This window comes from Herpailurus yagouaroundi, unplaced genomic scaffold, assembly GCF_014898765.1.
Source record: "Herpailurus yagouaroundi ecotype Mexico unplaced genomic scaffold, PumYag 181, whole genome shotgun sequence".
NCBI classification, from domain to species: Eukaryota; Metazoa; Chordata; class Mammalia; order Carnivora; family Felidae; genus Herpailurus; species Herpailurus yagouaroundi.
In genome coordinates this window covers 2,664,400-2,679,197 of record NW_024412412.1, presented here as the reverse complement: position 1 = coordinate 2,679,197, position 14,798 = coordinate 2,664,400, and the positions used below count along the sequence as shown (strand labels likewise).

Below are 14,798 nucleotides of genomic sequence, written 5' to 3'. Positions count from 1 at the left end.
TAATCACTGCCACCAAACACTTTCGCTTGTTGTCACTTTGTTCAGGAAAGTCCCTGTTGGGGGGGGGGGGGTTGTGCAGGCTCAGTGTTACTTCGGGGAGAAGCTCTTTGGCAAAGATTTTGCTTGAATCAGGTTTATGATGTGCGCACAGAGTATCTGGGCACAGCCAGGGGTCTTGTAAGTCAGCCTCCAGAGCCCTGAGGAGTAAATGCCTGTCCTTCAAGCCCTGGGTTGGGGGTGTTTGGTGATGGCAGCCTGAGCTGAATAAGGGTGGCTTCACAGGTAGATACTGTTGAAGGAAGAATTTATGGGAAATCAATTGGCTCCTTTCTATTAAGTTAATTTAATTTTAATTACTTCATTTCCATTAAGAAACTCTAAATGACAATCCAATTTTAATTACAATTTCAGTGGGTTCTTTAGAAAAAGAACAAATGATTCATCTTAAGGAAAATTATATCCATTCATCTTAAAGCAATTGTAAATGGATTATTGAAAGAACTTAAAATTGATACATTTAATTGCTTTGGTAATAGAGGTTTACAATGGGTATTGTCAGTCAAGTTCAAAGAATTTTTGAAACTCCGATGACTTAAAGTGTGTAATTTTCTGCGCACTTGCTATTTACTGTTAGTGTCTTATTTTCTTTATTTCCTATGGGATAGAGTCCCAGGCTTTAGTGGGCAGAGTGTTGCTATATTTTATTTGTTCTGCCATTACTTCTTTGGTTTTCCTTGGTGTTCCTCTGGACTAATAATTCCAGAATTTGCTTCACAAACCCATTGTCACACCATTGCACCCTTTTTGTTTTCTTTGAGAGTCTTCAAGATTCTTTGCTTTCTCTTAGGGCATTTCCTCTTCTCCGAACACCCTTTGTCTGGACACCTGTGTGCTCCAAACTTTTAGGGACCTTGCACCTTGGTTTAGTGAAGCCCACACGTTCCCCGAGGTCTGGCCAAGTCTCCCTGCAGCCACATTTCCTACGGTTCTCTGATGACCGCCCACCTCAGTCACATCCCTGAAGCCACATAAGCAGCCTCTGTGTCTCACACCGGCCTGTCCCCATGTCCCACTGCAGCATCCCCGACGTAGGTCTCTCCCTAGACCCCGGGTGTCGCCAAACCTGCTAGCACCAAGTTGAGTGATGAACCAAGGCGTCGAGATAAAATGGCAAATCACGTTCAGCCTTTGAGATGTCGTATTTTCTTACGGCTCTTGACACAGAATCAGAAAACGATAGCAACAGCCACACGTGCTCACTGGAATGGTGTCAGCCCAAACGGACAACCGTTTTAAAATTGAGGACAGGTGTAAAGGTCACGATTTAAGAGGAAAAAAAGTAATGACGTGGTAATCTGCATGAAAGTCTTTGAAGAATATAAAGGCATACAAATATAAATGAAGTAGTGATGTGCATAGTATGGAACTGTATGATACAAAACACTGTACTGAAGTAGATTTTTTTAAAAACAATCAACATACCAAGCTTGTATATTCTACAAGCAATTTCATACTCTTGGAGAAAAATGCACATGAAAGACTCCTTAAGCACCGCACCACGTTAGAAGAACGAAATTGCATCCTTGTACATGTAAACGTATCGGTCATGTTTGCTGAGGTTCAGTTGTACATGAAATAAATGAGTTACTGCTGAACGTTCACTTGGAGATTTTGCCGTGTCTCAGCCCGAGAGACAGTGGCTCTGACAACACCAGTGGGATTTTATTGTGAAGGGGGGAGCAGGTACCTCTCACTTGCAGGAGGTCCGTTTCTGCAAGTTAAAGGAACAAATCGTCTGTGTACAAAGGGTTACGAGTTACGACGGGCCAAGCGATTGCCCACACCTATTATTTCTATATAGTGCACTTAATTAGCACCACTTACTATATGTCTGCCTTAAAGCGAAATCCCAGGATCCAAATCCTAATAAAAAGAGATGTAAAATTACGTCTTTAGATTTAATAGTTTTTTTTTCCTTCCCACGTCTCCAAAGGCCAGAGTCTTCTCTCTAGTTCTCCCTTTTTGCTGTATTATGAGAAATAAGTATATGGTTGGTGTCTTAAATGCTAATGTGAAAGCAAATACCATCTCCAGTTCACTGGTGACCTGTCCCAAACAAAAGTCCTCAAAAGGATACACCCTGATAGAGCAAACCCATACTATCTTAGTTTCATTGTTTTTCATAATTAATAATATTGTGAGTTATTCACTAAGATGTGTATTCATCACTAGTTAGGATACAAAGGGACACAACTCCATTCCTAAGTGTGTAGAGTTTATATCAACTCAATAACTGATCTGTACTAGTTTTGTGACCTTGGGAAAAGCCCTTGGTTTTTCAGCTATTCTGTTTCAGTGTCCTCACCTGTGAAATGTGGTTCATTGACCTATTTGATAAGGTTACTGAGAAGTAACAGGGTCCCCTGCATGTAAAGAACTTAGAAAAGCATCTGACACACAATTACCAGAATTTACCTATCAGCCTTGTCATGATAGATTGTCACTTTTGAAAAATGACACCTCTGGCTGGTTCTGGAAGATTCTCCTCGTGACAAATGTGTGAAGGAGAAGAAAAGAATAGAAACGCAGTGGCGTGAAGACCAAAGAAAGAGATCCCAACCACGGTGAAAACGAGAGAACAAAACCCATTCTCCACAAATGCCGAACCACAGATACAGACGGAGGACGAACGTGAACATGGCTGAGCCCCCGCCTTTGGGAGGGGGTAGTGCTTTCCTCAGGGGTGGGCTCATGGATGAAACCCATCAGAGTTGATTCTCCTTGGCTCTGCTTTCCTCACGGAGTGCCCCCTGAAGACACCTTCGGACTTCTCATACGTGTTTTCATAGCTCCCGAGAGAGGCAAAGTTCGCATTCCACACTTGGGTTCAAGATGCGTAGACTTACCACTGTGTTCAATTAATTACCCCTTATGCGTTCCAACCCTCCCTCCATCCTCCTGACCTCATTCAGTCAAGAAAGAAGACCACAGCCTCTCCTGATGACCAGATGGTGACCAGAGGGAGGGCCAGGACCCTCATTATCCCTTTTACCTCCAGCCCACCTCGAGGGAGGTTTGACTCAAGAGTGCCTGTACTTTACTGTGACTTGTAATGCACACAGTCAATAATAGACTTGACATGTTTAGATGTACGGTAAACCCACATACACACAGCCAGTTATTATAGCCATATAAATCCTTCTTCCAATGTTTTCCTCGACTAAAAATAACCTATTTGCTACAGTATCAGTATTTTTTACATCTTCCATTGCAAGACTTCTTTTCAAACTCATAAGGTAATGGATAAAAGGACTTAAATTTCATTTTTGAATGGTTCACTTTATTGATCACTGTCAAATTCAATTTTAAATAAAAACCCCTAATATTTGTGACTAGGTTTTCGAGTCCAGTTATCAGAATTCAGTTGAGTTTTTTTAAATATTTTTTTTCCACCCTGATATCTTTAACAAGTTTGAACCCCCCACTCCTCTATCCATAGAGCAGCCAAAGGCGATATTCTACCTTGCTGTTTTGATATTCTTTCCATTTATCCTGGTTTTTATGTTTTAAAATGTCCTATTTCTCTAGGAGAGAAAAAAAAAAAAAGGCAGAAAACATATAAGAATGTCCATGAGGTATCATCATTTCCCAAGGGGATTACTTACCTAAAATGTTTGTTGCATTTAATGTATAAATTGATTGATGTATGTCTTCAATCTGAGATGGCCTAAGAATCAGTAGATTGCTAACACGGAAAGACTGTTCAAAAGGCAGACATGCAGCTTGAGAGACACATCACTTGCCTGTCTCCCCATATAGTTTTCTAGTCTTTAGAAAATATTTTAAAAGATGATTATAATTAAAAACCATGATTACATATAAATATGATAATATAAATATATATCTGTGGTTTTAAAATAATATTATGAAGCTCCATTACCGTTTTGGTGGCTCACCCCACTCCTTGTGTTTATTTCTCAAAACATTCCCCCCTGATCCTGAGCAAAGCCTGCCTTTAAGTCTTCACTTAAGAGTCCATGAGGGTTATGGGGTACCTGGGGGGCTCAGTCGGTTAAGCTTCTGACTTCAGCTCAGGTCATGATCTCATGGTTCATGGGTTTGAGCCCCGTGTGGGGCTCTGTGCTGACAGCTCAGAGCCTGGAGCCTGCTTTGGATTCTGTCTCTCCCTTTCTGCCCGCCCACCTTCTCTCTCTCTCTCTCTCTCTCTCTCTCTCTCTCTCTCTCTCAAATAAAGAAACCTTAAATTAAAAAAAAAAAAAAAAAGACTACATAAGGGTTAGGTGAGCCCACGTTCTTGTGTGTGGATGTTCTCCCAGCCCTTCTACATGGGGACATTATGAGATCCAAGTGCACAAATCATTACGAGCTGATCTTAATTAAATCTGTAGCACTTTTCTGGCAAAGAGGCTCGGGACCACGGCTACAAGTGTAGGTGATGTTCTTAATTGTGAGAGGAAGGTCACAATTAATGAAAATGGGCATGCACAACATGTCCGCCAAAGTTACAGAACATGGCACAACACTGCACACTGTGAGTCCCTCTCCCTCATCCTCACCCCCACTAAAATGGTGCATTTCCCTGGTTGTCACTTTCCAACTCGACCATTGTTCTTCAGACTCATACTTATTTTGTTGAGTTTTTAAAAATCACTGCACTTGCCACACAGTGTGGCCAATAAATTATTTGGTGCAGAATCCGGTGGGGCTCTCTTGTCACACACACACACACACACACACACACACACACACACACACACATGGCACCTCTATTGTTTTGTGGTGATTTGGGACTTACAGGGTTTTAAAGCTGTGGTCTTTCGGCTAACCATTTGTTTTTAAGGTGAGCTGATAGGTTAAGTGACTCTGTCTGAGTTGACATAATGTGAAGATCAAATTTATTTTTATTTTTTACCCTGATTAAATACTCTTTTATGCAAATTTGGATCTAGAAGTGAATTACCTCTGCTTTCTTCAGGAGAAGGGCAGAAGAAAATAACATTGACCTCCACTGAATGTTCTTTTGTCCTGAGATGGAACACAGACAGGCTCGGTGCTGTGACACTGGTGGGCTGCTGAGTGGTTTTATTTATCTTTAGATCCCCTTTAAATGTGTTCGGGTCGATGCCACAAAATATCAATGTAAGTACCACAGAGCTGTCACAGTGGCATTGGCAGGGACGTTTCGTGAAGTAGAAATGAGGCCTGAGGAGGGATATGACTGCTCTGTGACACAGCCGGTGTGCTTGGGTGTAGCGATTTTGTTTGAGATCTCTTTATGCTTCTGTGGAGTAAGAGGTACTCTGAAAACAGACAAGAAATCTTGAAAATGAATGAATAGAGAATATTTCCTGTCCAGCTGGTAAACAGTAAAAAAAAAAAACAAAAAAAAAAACAAAAAAAACCCACCAATCTACAAAACCAATATGTTAATTAGAAACATACATTGAGAGAGGAGAGGGCCGTCATGATTGTAGAATTTTTATGTGTTAAAATCAGTAATTCCACTTTTCAATTCTTTCTTTTTTAATGTCCTATTTATTTTAGCTGAATGCGGAGCAAGTGTCAAAGGAAATGAAGGAACATTGTTGTCCCCAAATTTCCCATCAAATTACGATAATAACCACGAGTGTATCTATAAGATAGAAACAGAAGCTGGCAAGGGGATCCATCTCAGAGCACGGACCTTCCAGCTGTTTGAAGGAGACATTCTGAAGGTAAGAAGAATCTTCTGTTATGTGACTCCGTCTCTTCTCAAGGAGCAAATTAAGTATCTGTCCATCCACACACACACACACACACACACACACACACACACATATTTAGATGGACATATTTTTTCCAACTTAACTTGGCCAATTGGTTTGAGAAGGGGGAATGTAGCCATGTTCCTCAGTGGCGTGAGTGTAGACTGTGATCTATCTTAGTCTGCAGTCTTGGATCTAACATCCGTTGTGTGTCTTGGGCAGATTATTCAGCATTTTTGAGGTTTAGCTTCCTTATGTGTGAAAACACATGATGATGCCCATCTTCGAGAGATGTTTTGAGATTTAAATAATACACTGTCGGTGGATGTGTCCAGGATTGCGCTGAGCACGCGTGATTATTAAAGCTAGTGGGCCCCCAAAGCCACGCTTTGAATAGTCATTCTCAATGACTAGATGTGGTCCCAACATTCAGAGTGAGAAAGATTTTGATGTGCTAGTGGAAGCAAGCCCAGCCGCTATCACCAGACCATAGAGCAGAGCTCATGTGGAGAGGCCATGCCAGACCAGACAGAATTTCAGTGGGCGAGTCTGAGCTGTGTTCATGGGACTCAGGGACATTCTTGCAATAGGACAAGGAACTAGGGTTCTGTGCATCAGACAATACAGAGCACCAGAGCCTTGGGGAAATGCTCTGGGGTGCGGGACCCAGCACACCACCACCCTGTAGGTGGACTCCAGGAAAAACAAAAAACAAAAAAAACCCCAGCAGAAATGGATTCCAGGAAAAGTCAAGGCCTGCACTGGTCTATGAGACCCAGCTCTAGCTGGAAATGCCCCCATAATCCCTAATGTTTCCACTGCAATTCCCACCTCTCCTGTAACTCTTCGAGGATCTAGGGGCCAGGGAGGGACATCTGGAGAGCGAGGGCATGCAAAGAGGGGGATCAGACTAATGGCCGACACCACCCAACCTGCCTCCCTGCTCGGTCCAGTGAGGAGTGAGCACCCGGTCCAGGGGACACAGCTCATTTGTGGCAGGAGGGAGACATCTCTCTTCTCATTCCTTGTGAAGTTCCAGGGTTTTCCAGTGACATTTACATCTACATGGACTCACACATTGACGCATCTCACATTCAGGAGAGTCCACACGCCCTGAGCTGCCAACACCGGGAAAAGATGCAAAGAGCCAGTCGAGAGGGAACCATCACTGACTTCCCGGTTGTCATCCATTTGCACAAGGTTAAAGAGGGGTCCCTCCAGGATCCCCACCCTGACCTCATTAGCTGTTATGTTCACACTTCAGAGGCACTGAAAGCCTAAAGTGCCTTACTCCCTCCTAAGTCCGGCCTTGACTATTTCAATGTCATTGTTGAGAAGACCAGGTTTATTGTCATTGTTCTTCTGTTGTAATAGTCTTTCAAAACCTCATGCTGACATCATGAAGCTCTGTCATTAAGAAGTGATTTTCAGGCAGGAAACTAATATGTTCTCACCGATGTAAAAAAAAAAAAAAATTAAGGTTGCGTCGTAAGGAACCATTTTCTGAATTCTCTGATAACCTCAAATTTAGAAGTCACTAAGCCTTCAGAGAAAACTTGTAGGTAACAACTAACCATGCTTGGTGTAGGTGAGTGATTAGAGATACCACATAAAATGTACACTAATAAATATTGCTACGGAAGAAGTGAATAATGTTCATTTGTGATTGTACGTAGTTTAAAGTTGTTGATTATAACAAAAAGCAAATAAAAAATCATGCTTACCTCACTTAATTGCAGAGAAACTGTCAGTCATCTGAAATGCCTGAATGTTTTGCAAGCATGTCTTTTTTATCGGCTATGCTAATACATATCTCCTTGTCCAAAACTTTTCAAGTGGGATTCTCTTATTTTTAGCTTTAAATGCTATTCACGTCATTCCTTCGTACAGAGTAGGATCCAGTGAGAAAGACCAAAGTTTTGTGCATGGATTTCCATGTATAAAAACATGTTTTCTCACATCAAATGGGAAAAATAAAACCTGTAAGAGAAATAGAGCTTGAAAGAGATGTCATGAAAGGAATATATATGGAACGCAGAGTTAATTTTGGAAACGGACCTTTGGGTATAGCTCTGTAAAACTGGGAAACACCCCCTCCCCTCAGCACCCCCCACCCTGCCACTCAGGATGCTGCGTGACGTCTCCTAACCGGCGGCCACCTGCTCACTCGGCCATCCCGCTCTGGGCGGAGGGCATGGGTTAAATTCAAAATCAGAGGACCATTTGTGCTGCACAGAGTTCAGCCTTGCAGTAACAGGACTCGGGGAGCCTTTCTCCAGTACCAAAAAGGAACACCTGGATCCTGGCAGCAGCTAGACGAGGGCGTGTGACCAAGAGGTGTTATGCTGAACTGCTGTGGCTTGTTCCGAATTTCAGTGGAATTAAAAATCAAGTCTTCTGACTTCTGATACCATCTGGGTAGTCGTTTGTGGTCCACAGAAAACTTGAATCCAGATTTGTAACTTGAGGGAGCCGACAGGATGATGCTCCGCGTGGTGCATGACTTCTTCCTCCTCACATGCCAAGCTCTGCCAAGCGCAGAGCTCATTGCCTGCGGTGTAGACAGGACAGAATTATGGTCTGGGAGAAGCCCATAATTCAGCGTTGCCGTGATTCATTTTGAGTGGTTGTAGCTTTGAGGATCCTGGGAACTGGATGCTGTCCAGATGATCTAGTTGATGTGTGGGAAGCGTCCCGTCAAGGCCAGTGGAGGTGACTATTGACAGTGCTCCAGAACTCTCAGGATCGAGCTTACGTGACTGTTTCCTTACTTTTATGCCCCTCATCTCTATGGGTTTCTGTAACTTACAGAGAATCGTGTGGTATATGCCGTGAGACGAGACCTTTCTCGCAAGGTCTGGACACCTTCTTTCTGACCCAGATTCCTCTGGACTTAAAACTCATTACACTCTGGTGTCGCAGACACACCATGTCTGATGAATCCACACGTTGAGTCAAGGGATGATTTTTCCACGATAGCCTCTTACTGGCTTTTAGTGAGGAGTTGTAGGGTATTTGATTCTACTCCTCTCACACATACTTATCTAATTGGAAAGCAGTAAAATAATGAGCCATAAAATTAATTTTCCCAAATGTGCTCTTATCTTTTAGGAGTGTGTATACATGTGTAAGTCTGTCAAGCAAGGTATACATTCTGTACGCTTATTAGAAGGGAGTTGAGAGAAGAAAAGTAAGAATTAATCCATGTGAGAAGGAAAATAGTGGGGAAGTGAACAGATTGGACAAATCTACTGAGGACTTTCATGACCTTTATTTAATTAAGATTTTTTTTTAATTTTTTTTAACGTTTTATTTATTTTTGAGACAGAGAGAGAGAGAGCATGAACGGGGGAGGGGCAGAGAGAGAGGGAGACACAGAATCGGAAGCAGGCTCCAGGCTCTGAGCCATCCGCCCAGAGCCCGAAGCGGGGCTCGAACTCACGGACCGCAAGATCGTGACCTGAGCCGAAGTCGGACGCCCAACCGACTGAGCCACCCAGGCGCCCCAAGATTTTTTTTTTAATCAAGAAAAACTGGATGTTTTCCAATGTAATACACATTCATTCTTTCTTTCTTAAAACCCTTATCCATACCAGTGGCTCCTTGCTGTGAACCATTCCAATAGTTCAAAGAGGCAAACAGATTATCCTTTGCCACTGTGCATTCTGTTCTGGACACTTTACTAGGGCTGATGGGGGGCCTCAACAGTCAGTCATTCCTTAATGCAAATCCAGTCTATTCTGGCATTAGCATAAAAGGTTCCTGTGAGCTATCCCACATGCCTGTGCCCTAAATTGTTTGACCCAATCCCCACTTAGGAAATGTGACTGGCACTCATCCACTGCCAGGGTGGTCTCCCTCAGTGAAAGTCGGGGACACAACCCCGAATGACCCCTCTCCCTTACCTCTAACATCTACACAAAACCAAACGTGTCTACTTGCCTTCCAAATATTCGTTTTAAACACCCATGCTTTACGACCACCTAGGAAGGTAAAGTCAAATACAAAGTGTTCTAGAGGAAGACAGCATGTGTCTCTGATGTCGTTACATGATGGGATTCTTTTATCACAACTAATTCAAGACTAAAGTCCCCTCAACCTCAAAGGCTGCAAAATGTGACAAGATTTCCACATCTTGTCTTGTATTACATTCAGGTAGGAGGGATGTCCAAATACTTGCATGATAGTTCACAGATGACGCCGTGGCTAAAATTGTGTACACCCCTTCAACCTTGGGAAGTGCATTCTGAGGGAGGGGGAGAAAGGAAAATAATGGAACTTGGAAATGCAAATAAAGATGTATTTAATTTTAATAAACAAGGGAAGGACTCCCAAAGTGATCCATGTAGAATGAGCTGACCACAGATGGAATCTCGTGTCTTTCGTGTTGATGGTAATGATACAACCTAAAGAAACAAGGCTGCTTCGCAGGGTTAAACATTCAACTTTCAGTAAACTGTATATGTTTTTCAAGTATTGCACGTGTTTGAAGATTTGAATGTCATGTTAAAATTGCTAACGTGCAAACAGAATTAAGTAACTGGGGATTCACGCTGTGACTTCTGTTTAGGTGTATGATGGAAAAGACAGTTCATCGCGTCCGTTGGGGTCCTTCACTAAGAATGAGCTCATGGGGCTGGTCCTCAACAGCACTTCCAATCACCTGTGGCTGGAATTCAACACCAACGGCTCTGAAACCGACCAGGGTTTCCAGCTCACCTATACGAGTAAGTAGCATATGACGTCATCATTTCAGGTTTGTTTGTTTTTTTAAATCTCGGGGTTCATCTAATACCTAGCCGATGATTTTTTTTTTTTTTTTGCTTAGCTAATACATTTTAAATACTCATTTTTTTCTCTGGTCTCCCTACTGTGTTCTGAATTAATATTTAATTCTTAATTTAGACACATTGCCAGAAGTGATAGTTTGAAATTTATTTTCTTAGATGCATTAATATTTTCATAAGAAAATGACTGTACCTGAAAAGAAACACTCATGACTTTTAAGAGCCTCTGAGCTTAATAAATTCTGATTATAATATAGTATGCATTGACAAAGATTCATATTTGTGCATATGAATAATTTAGAATGAATGTTTGGTGTAATTAATAGCACTAACTTTGAATGTCTACCCTACATCAGTACTTTACTATTATATCTACATATATAAATATTAGAATCTATATATTACAGAATGTCAGTTACATGTGTATAATTTAGTCACATATACTACATATAAATGTCATGAAATAAAACAAACCCACGTACTAAGCTCTTTCTTAGCACCACTAATGTCCTAATAAGAAAACTAAACACAAAGAATTTCAGGATTTGCTGTGAAGATACCAGGTGTATGGGCTGGTGGAGTCAGGCTGTGATCATGGACCTACAGTTTTACACAGAGTCCTGTAGTGCCCCCTGATTAATGTCAATCAAAGTACAAAAAATATTTTTTTAATGGTTATTTATTTTTGAGAGAGAGAGAGAGAGAGAGAGAGAGAGAGAGACAGAATCTGAAGCAGGTTCCAGGCTCCGAGCTGTCAACACAGAGCCCGACATGGGGCTCGAACTCACACACTGTGAGATCATGACCTAAGCTGAAGTCGGACGCTCAACTGACTGAGGCACGCAGGGGCCCCCAAAAAATATTTTTAAAGATGAAAATGAAGAAGAGAAAGAAGTATATAAAATAAAGAAGGAAAAGAGACTGTGCTTTCTAAAAGAGTTATTTGCAGTATGATCACTGTTATTTCCACCACTTATACTTCCAAACAAGTAAGGTAAAACATGAGCTACTTTGGTGTGGATAAATAGTGAAAATTAAGTAATCAATGAAATGTACCAGATAGTCCAATCTTTCACTCATCTGCTGATTAAAAATCTTTATTACACCAAAAGCCATGCCAAAAAATATAAAATTTTGGATTTTTTAGCGTGAAAGTGTATTAGTGATCATCAAGATTGATTTCTTTATTTGACAGATAAGCAAATGAAGGCCTGGAAATGATAATAATTATCCCAGACACAGAACTAATCCAGGTGCCTCAAAGGAAGATTAATTGCCTAAAATCCCCCTTGGTGGGCAAAATTACAGGGAAAGGCCTGCAAGACTTGGTGAGCAAAAACAGAAGTAGAGTAGCTGACACTAGAAAACCAATTTTTCGTTATCACGAAAATAACCATTTATGAGATTTAGTAAACAGCAAGTATATTGATTATATTGCATGCACAATAAATTAGTAGCAGGGGCATTATAAAACCAATTCATAATTATAGTTTTTTGTTACTAGAGTTTGACTCTTCAGAATGGCCCTCTGAAGCAGGATTCAAAGGCTTCTTGTAAAGCCCTTTGGCTTTGCTTCAGACTAAGATGGACACCCTTGCAACCTCTTTCTTTCTTCCACTTTGGGTTTTCCATCAGTATGTTCATAGATTTTGTTTTATTCCCACTTGCATTCACCCCCACTTCCTAGCTGTTACACGTGTCATATTAGTCTTAGAGGACGTTGGATACTTGAGAAAGAAAACGGTTGGAAAACTCCCTAGGTAAACCTGAGGGTTTATTGTAAATAAAGGGTATCTCCATGCACACCTGGCGTGTTCCTCCAGTCCAGTCGTCGCCTCAGCTCGTCTGACAAACGGTGCGTCCCACTACGGTTTGTCAGCAAGGGCAAGAAGGCATTGGGCTGTGTGTTTCCCTGTCTCCCCTGTGCATTTCCGTGTCCTCGATCCTCAGTACCACTCCAAGTGTGGAGGTGACTAAGCTCACGTGCACCCTTCCCTGTCTGCTTCATAGAGAATGCATCTGGTTCTATTTCACATCGCGCTGCTTTCCCAACCCAAGTTTCTGCTACCTGTTTTCTCTCTACGTGGCCTGGAGTGATTCTTGGTTTGTGAACATGTGTTCCTACATTCTCATGGTCGTGCAAAAGATATCCAGCAGCAAGTGCCTGCCTTTTGGAACTTCAAGCTAACTGGACCTGTCACCACCCTTGACTGTTTCCAGAATTCTGACTCCCGCTTACTTCCCAAATTGCAGTTAAGAAGGGCCATCATGTCCTAAAATCACGTGACTGGGCTGAGATTAGAAGTTGTGGGCTTCATTTGTGTATAATGTCCACCTTGTCACATCAAGAAGGGTCGCTTCATTGTGCTATCGTCAGCCTCCGTTAGATGCCGCGTGGATGGTGTAACCCCACGTTTCTCCATGGTATCCAGCATAGCTTGAGGACCTTTTGCTGCACACCGCACCCCCCCCCACCTCGCCCAGCTGTTTCTCTGGGTAACTCTGAGAAACTTGTATCTGTGGATCTGTTTATGGGCACTCTAATCACACAGATTTTTTTTTTCATTACATAACAGCACAAACTTTCTGAGTTTCTGAGAAGAAACATTTCAATGATTGGTATTTAGCTCTTAGTATAACCTAGTTGATGGGAATAATTATCTTTTCTGCCTGTTTTCCCTCTTTGCCTTCACCTACAAAAACACAGATGCTCCCTGGGTGCAATTTCACTTGTGAGGTTGTCCTAGAGCTAGAACACATGGCCAGATGGGAAAACGCATCTGTAATATAGAATTGATGGTGCTGATGGCTATATAATCAAAATAATATTAGCTTCACATTAAAGTTTTAGCTTTAAACACCAAGTAATTAATTTAAAAAAATCCCAAGCTCCCACAATGTGATCGAATACCGGAATCAAATACTCATCCCTAAAAGATGGCTTGGAAATGATGAATGTTATAAAATGTTTTGAGCAAGTCATTAAAGCTTAAGACTAAGTAAAGACACTTTCAACTAACTTCAAAAGACTTTTGTAATTGCCTCTTGATAGTTAATTGCATCACTTAAGGAAACATTCATATTTAAATGTTTCAGTTCCATAATTAATCTGCACACACCAGTGGATCAGAAATGTCAACAGAAAGTAAATATATAGCTTATTAAACACCCTAACGTTTTTGAAGTGGATACAAATAATATTTGAATCTCCTTTAATATCTACAGCATATTCTCGCACACCTGATTTTGCCATCTTGGTAATTTTGTGTCCTGCTAAAGAGCTCCTTTTATTCGCAAATTAGAAACTGAGTCTCCACATCCTTGAGTGGCTTGCTGAAGCTTTCACATCCGGAAGTGGTCCAGCCAGGACCCCAATTCAGGTCTCTTAACTGAAGCCCAGAACCAAGGATGAGCTGAATTTCACAGCCTTTAGATGGTCCCGCCTTGTTGACTAACACACGTATTGTCTGATACTTATACATGTAAAGGCATTGGTGAGGAAGAGAAGTCGGGTATCTTGGGGACAACGTGGGGTAAACGCATTATATTAAGCAGCCGCTGGTTTGTTAGTAGGTTAGGGCAATATGCAACTGAAATAAAGTTACCTCTATTATAAAACACTCCTTTTTATTAGAGATTTGTTTATTTTCTTTTTTTAAAGTTTATTTCTTTGTTTTGAGAGGGAGAGAGAGTAGGGGGGAGGAAGAAAAAGGGGGGAAGAGAGAGAGAATCTGAAACAGGCTCCATGTTCAGCCCAGAGCCCAACTCGGGGCTCCATCCCAGGAACCATGAGATCATGACTGGAGCCGAGATCAAGAGTTGGTTGCTTAACCTACTGAGCCACACAGGCGCCCCTACAGATTTGTTTCTTTTCATAACAAATCATAGTCTTCCAATTCTATAAGTGTGTCAAATGGAAACATGACCCATAAGGTCTTTGAGATCAGGGACCATGGGTGTTCATTTTTTATTATCTTCAGCACCTTGGACAGATGCCTGGTCTGTAAGACAAAAAGCTTAGATTATATATCATTGTTATTTAAGCTGTATTCCAGGAAGCTCTAAGATTCCACAGAGCCCTCTCAGGGCAATAAGAATTTCACCTTATCTAACTTAAGCATTTTTGTTTGCTTTCTCCTGGTGATTGCAAAGTTCTTCAAGTATCAGGAAAAAGTACATTGGCAGTGGATTGCTGTGTTTTCTAAATATTTCAGCAACTACTTTTATAGAAAAGTAGTTCTAAATA

General features: G+C 41.5%; 1 protein-coding gene across 1 annotated transcript in view; it reads left to right on the top strand.

Annotated features, from left to right (window-relative positions):
- Positions 1-14,798, top strand: part of CSMD1 (CUB and Sushi multiple domains 1) — a 1,645,367-nt gene that overhangs the window by 1,289,554 nt on the left and 341,015 nt on the right. The window contains exons 21-22 of the mRNA XM_040490416.1: positions 5,566-5,735; positions 10,336-10,492. Of these exons, the coding sequence (XP_040346350.1) occupies positions 5,566-5,735; positions 10,336-10,492 (327 nt within the window). The remainder of the gene's footprint in view (positions 1-5,565; positions 5,736-10,335; positions 10,493-14,798) is intronic.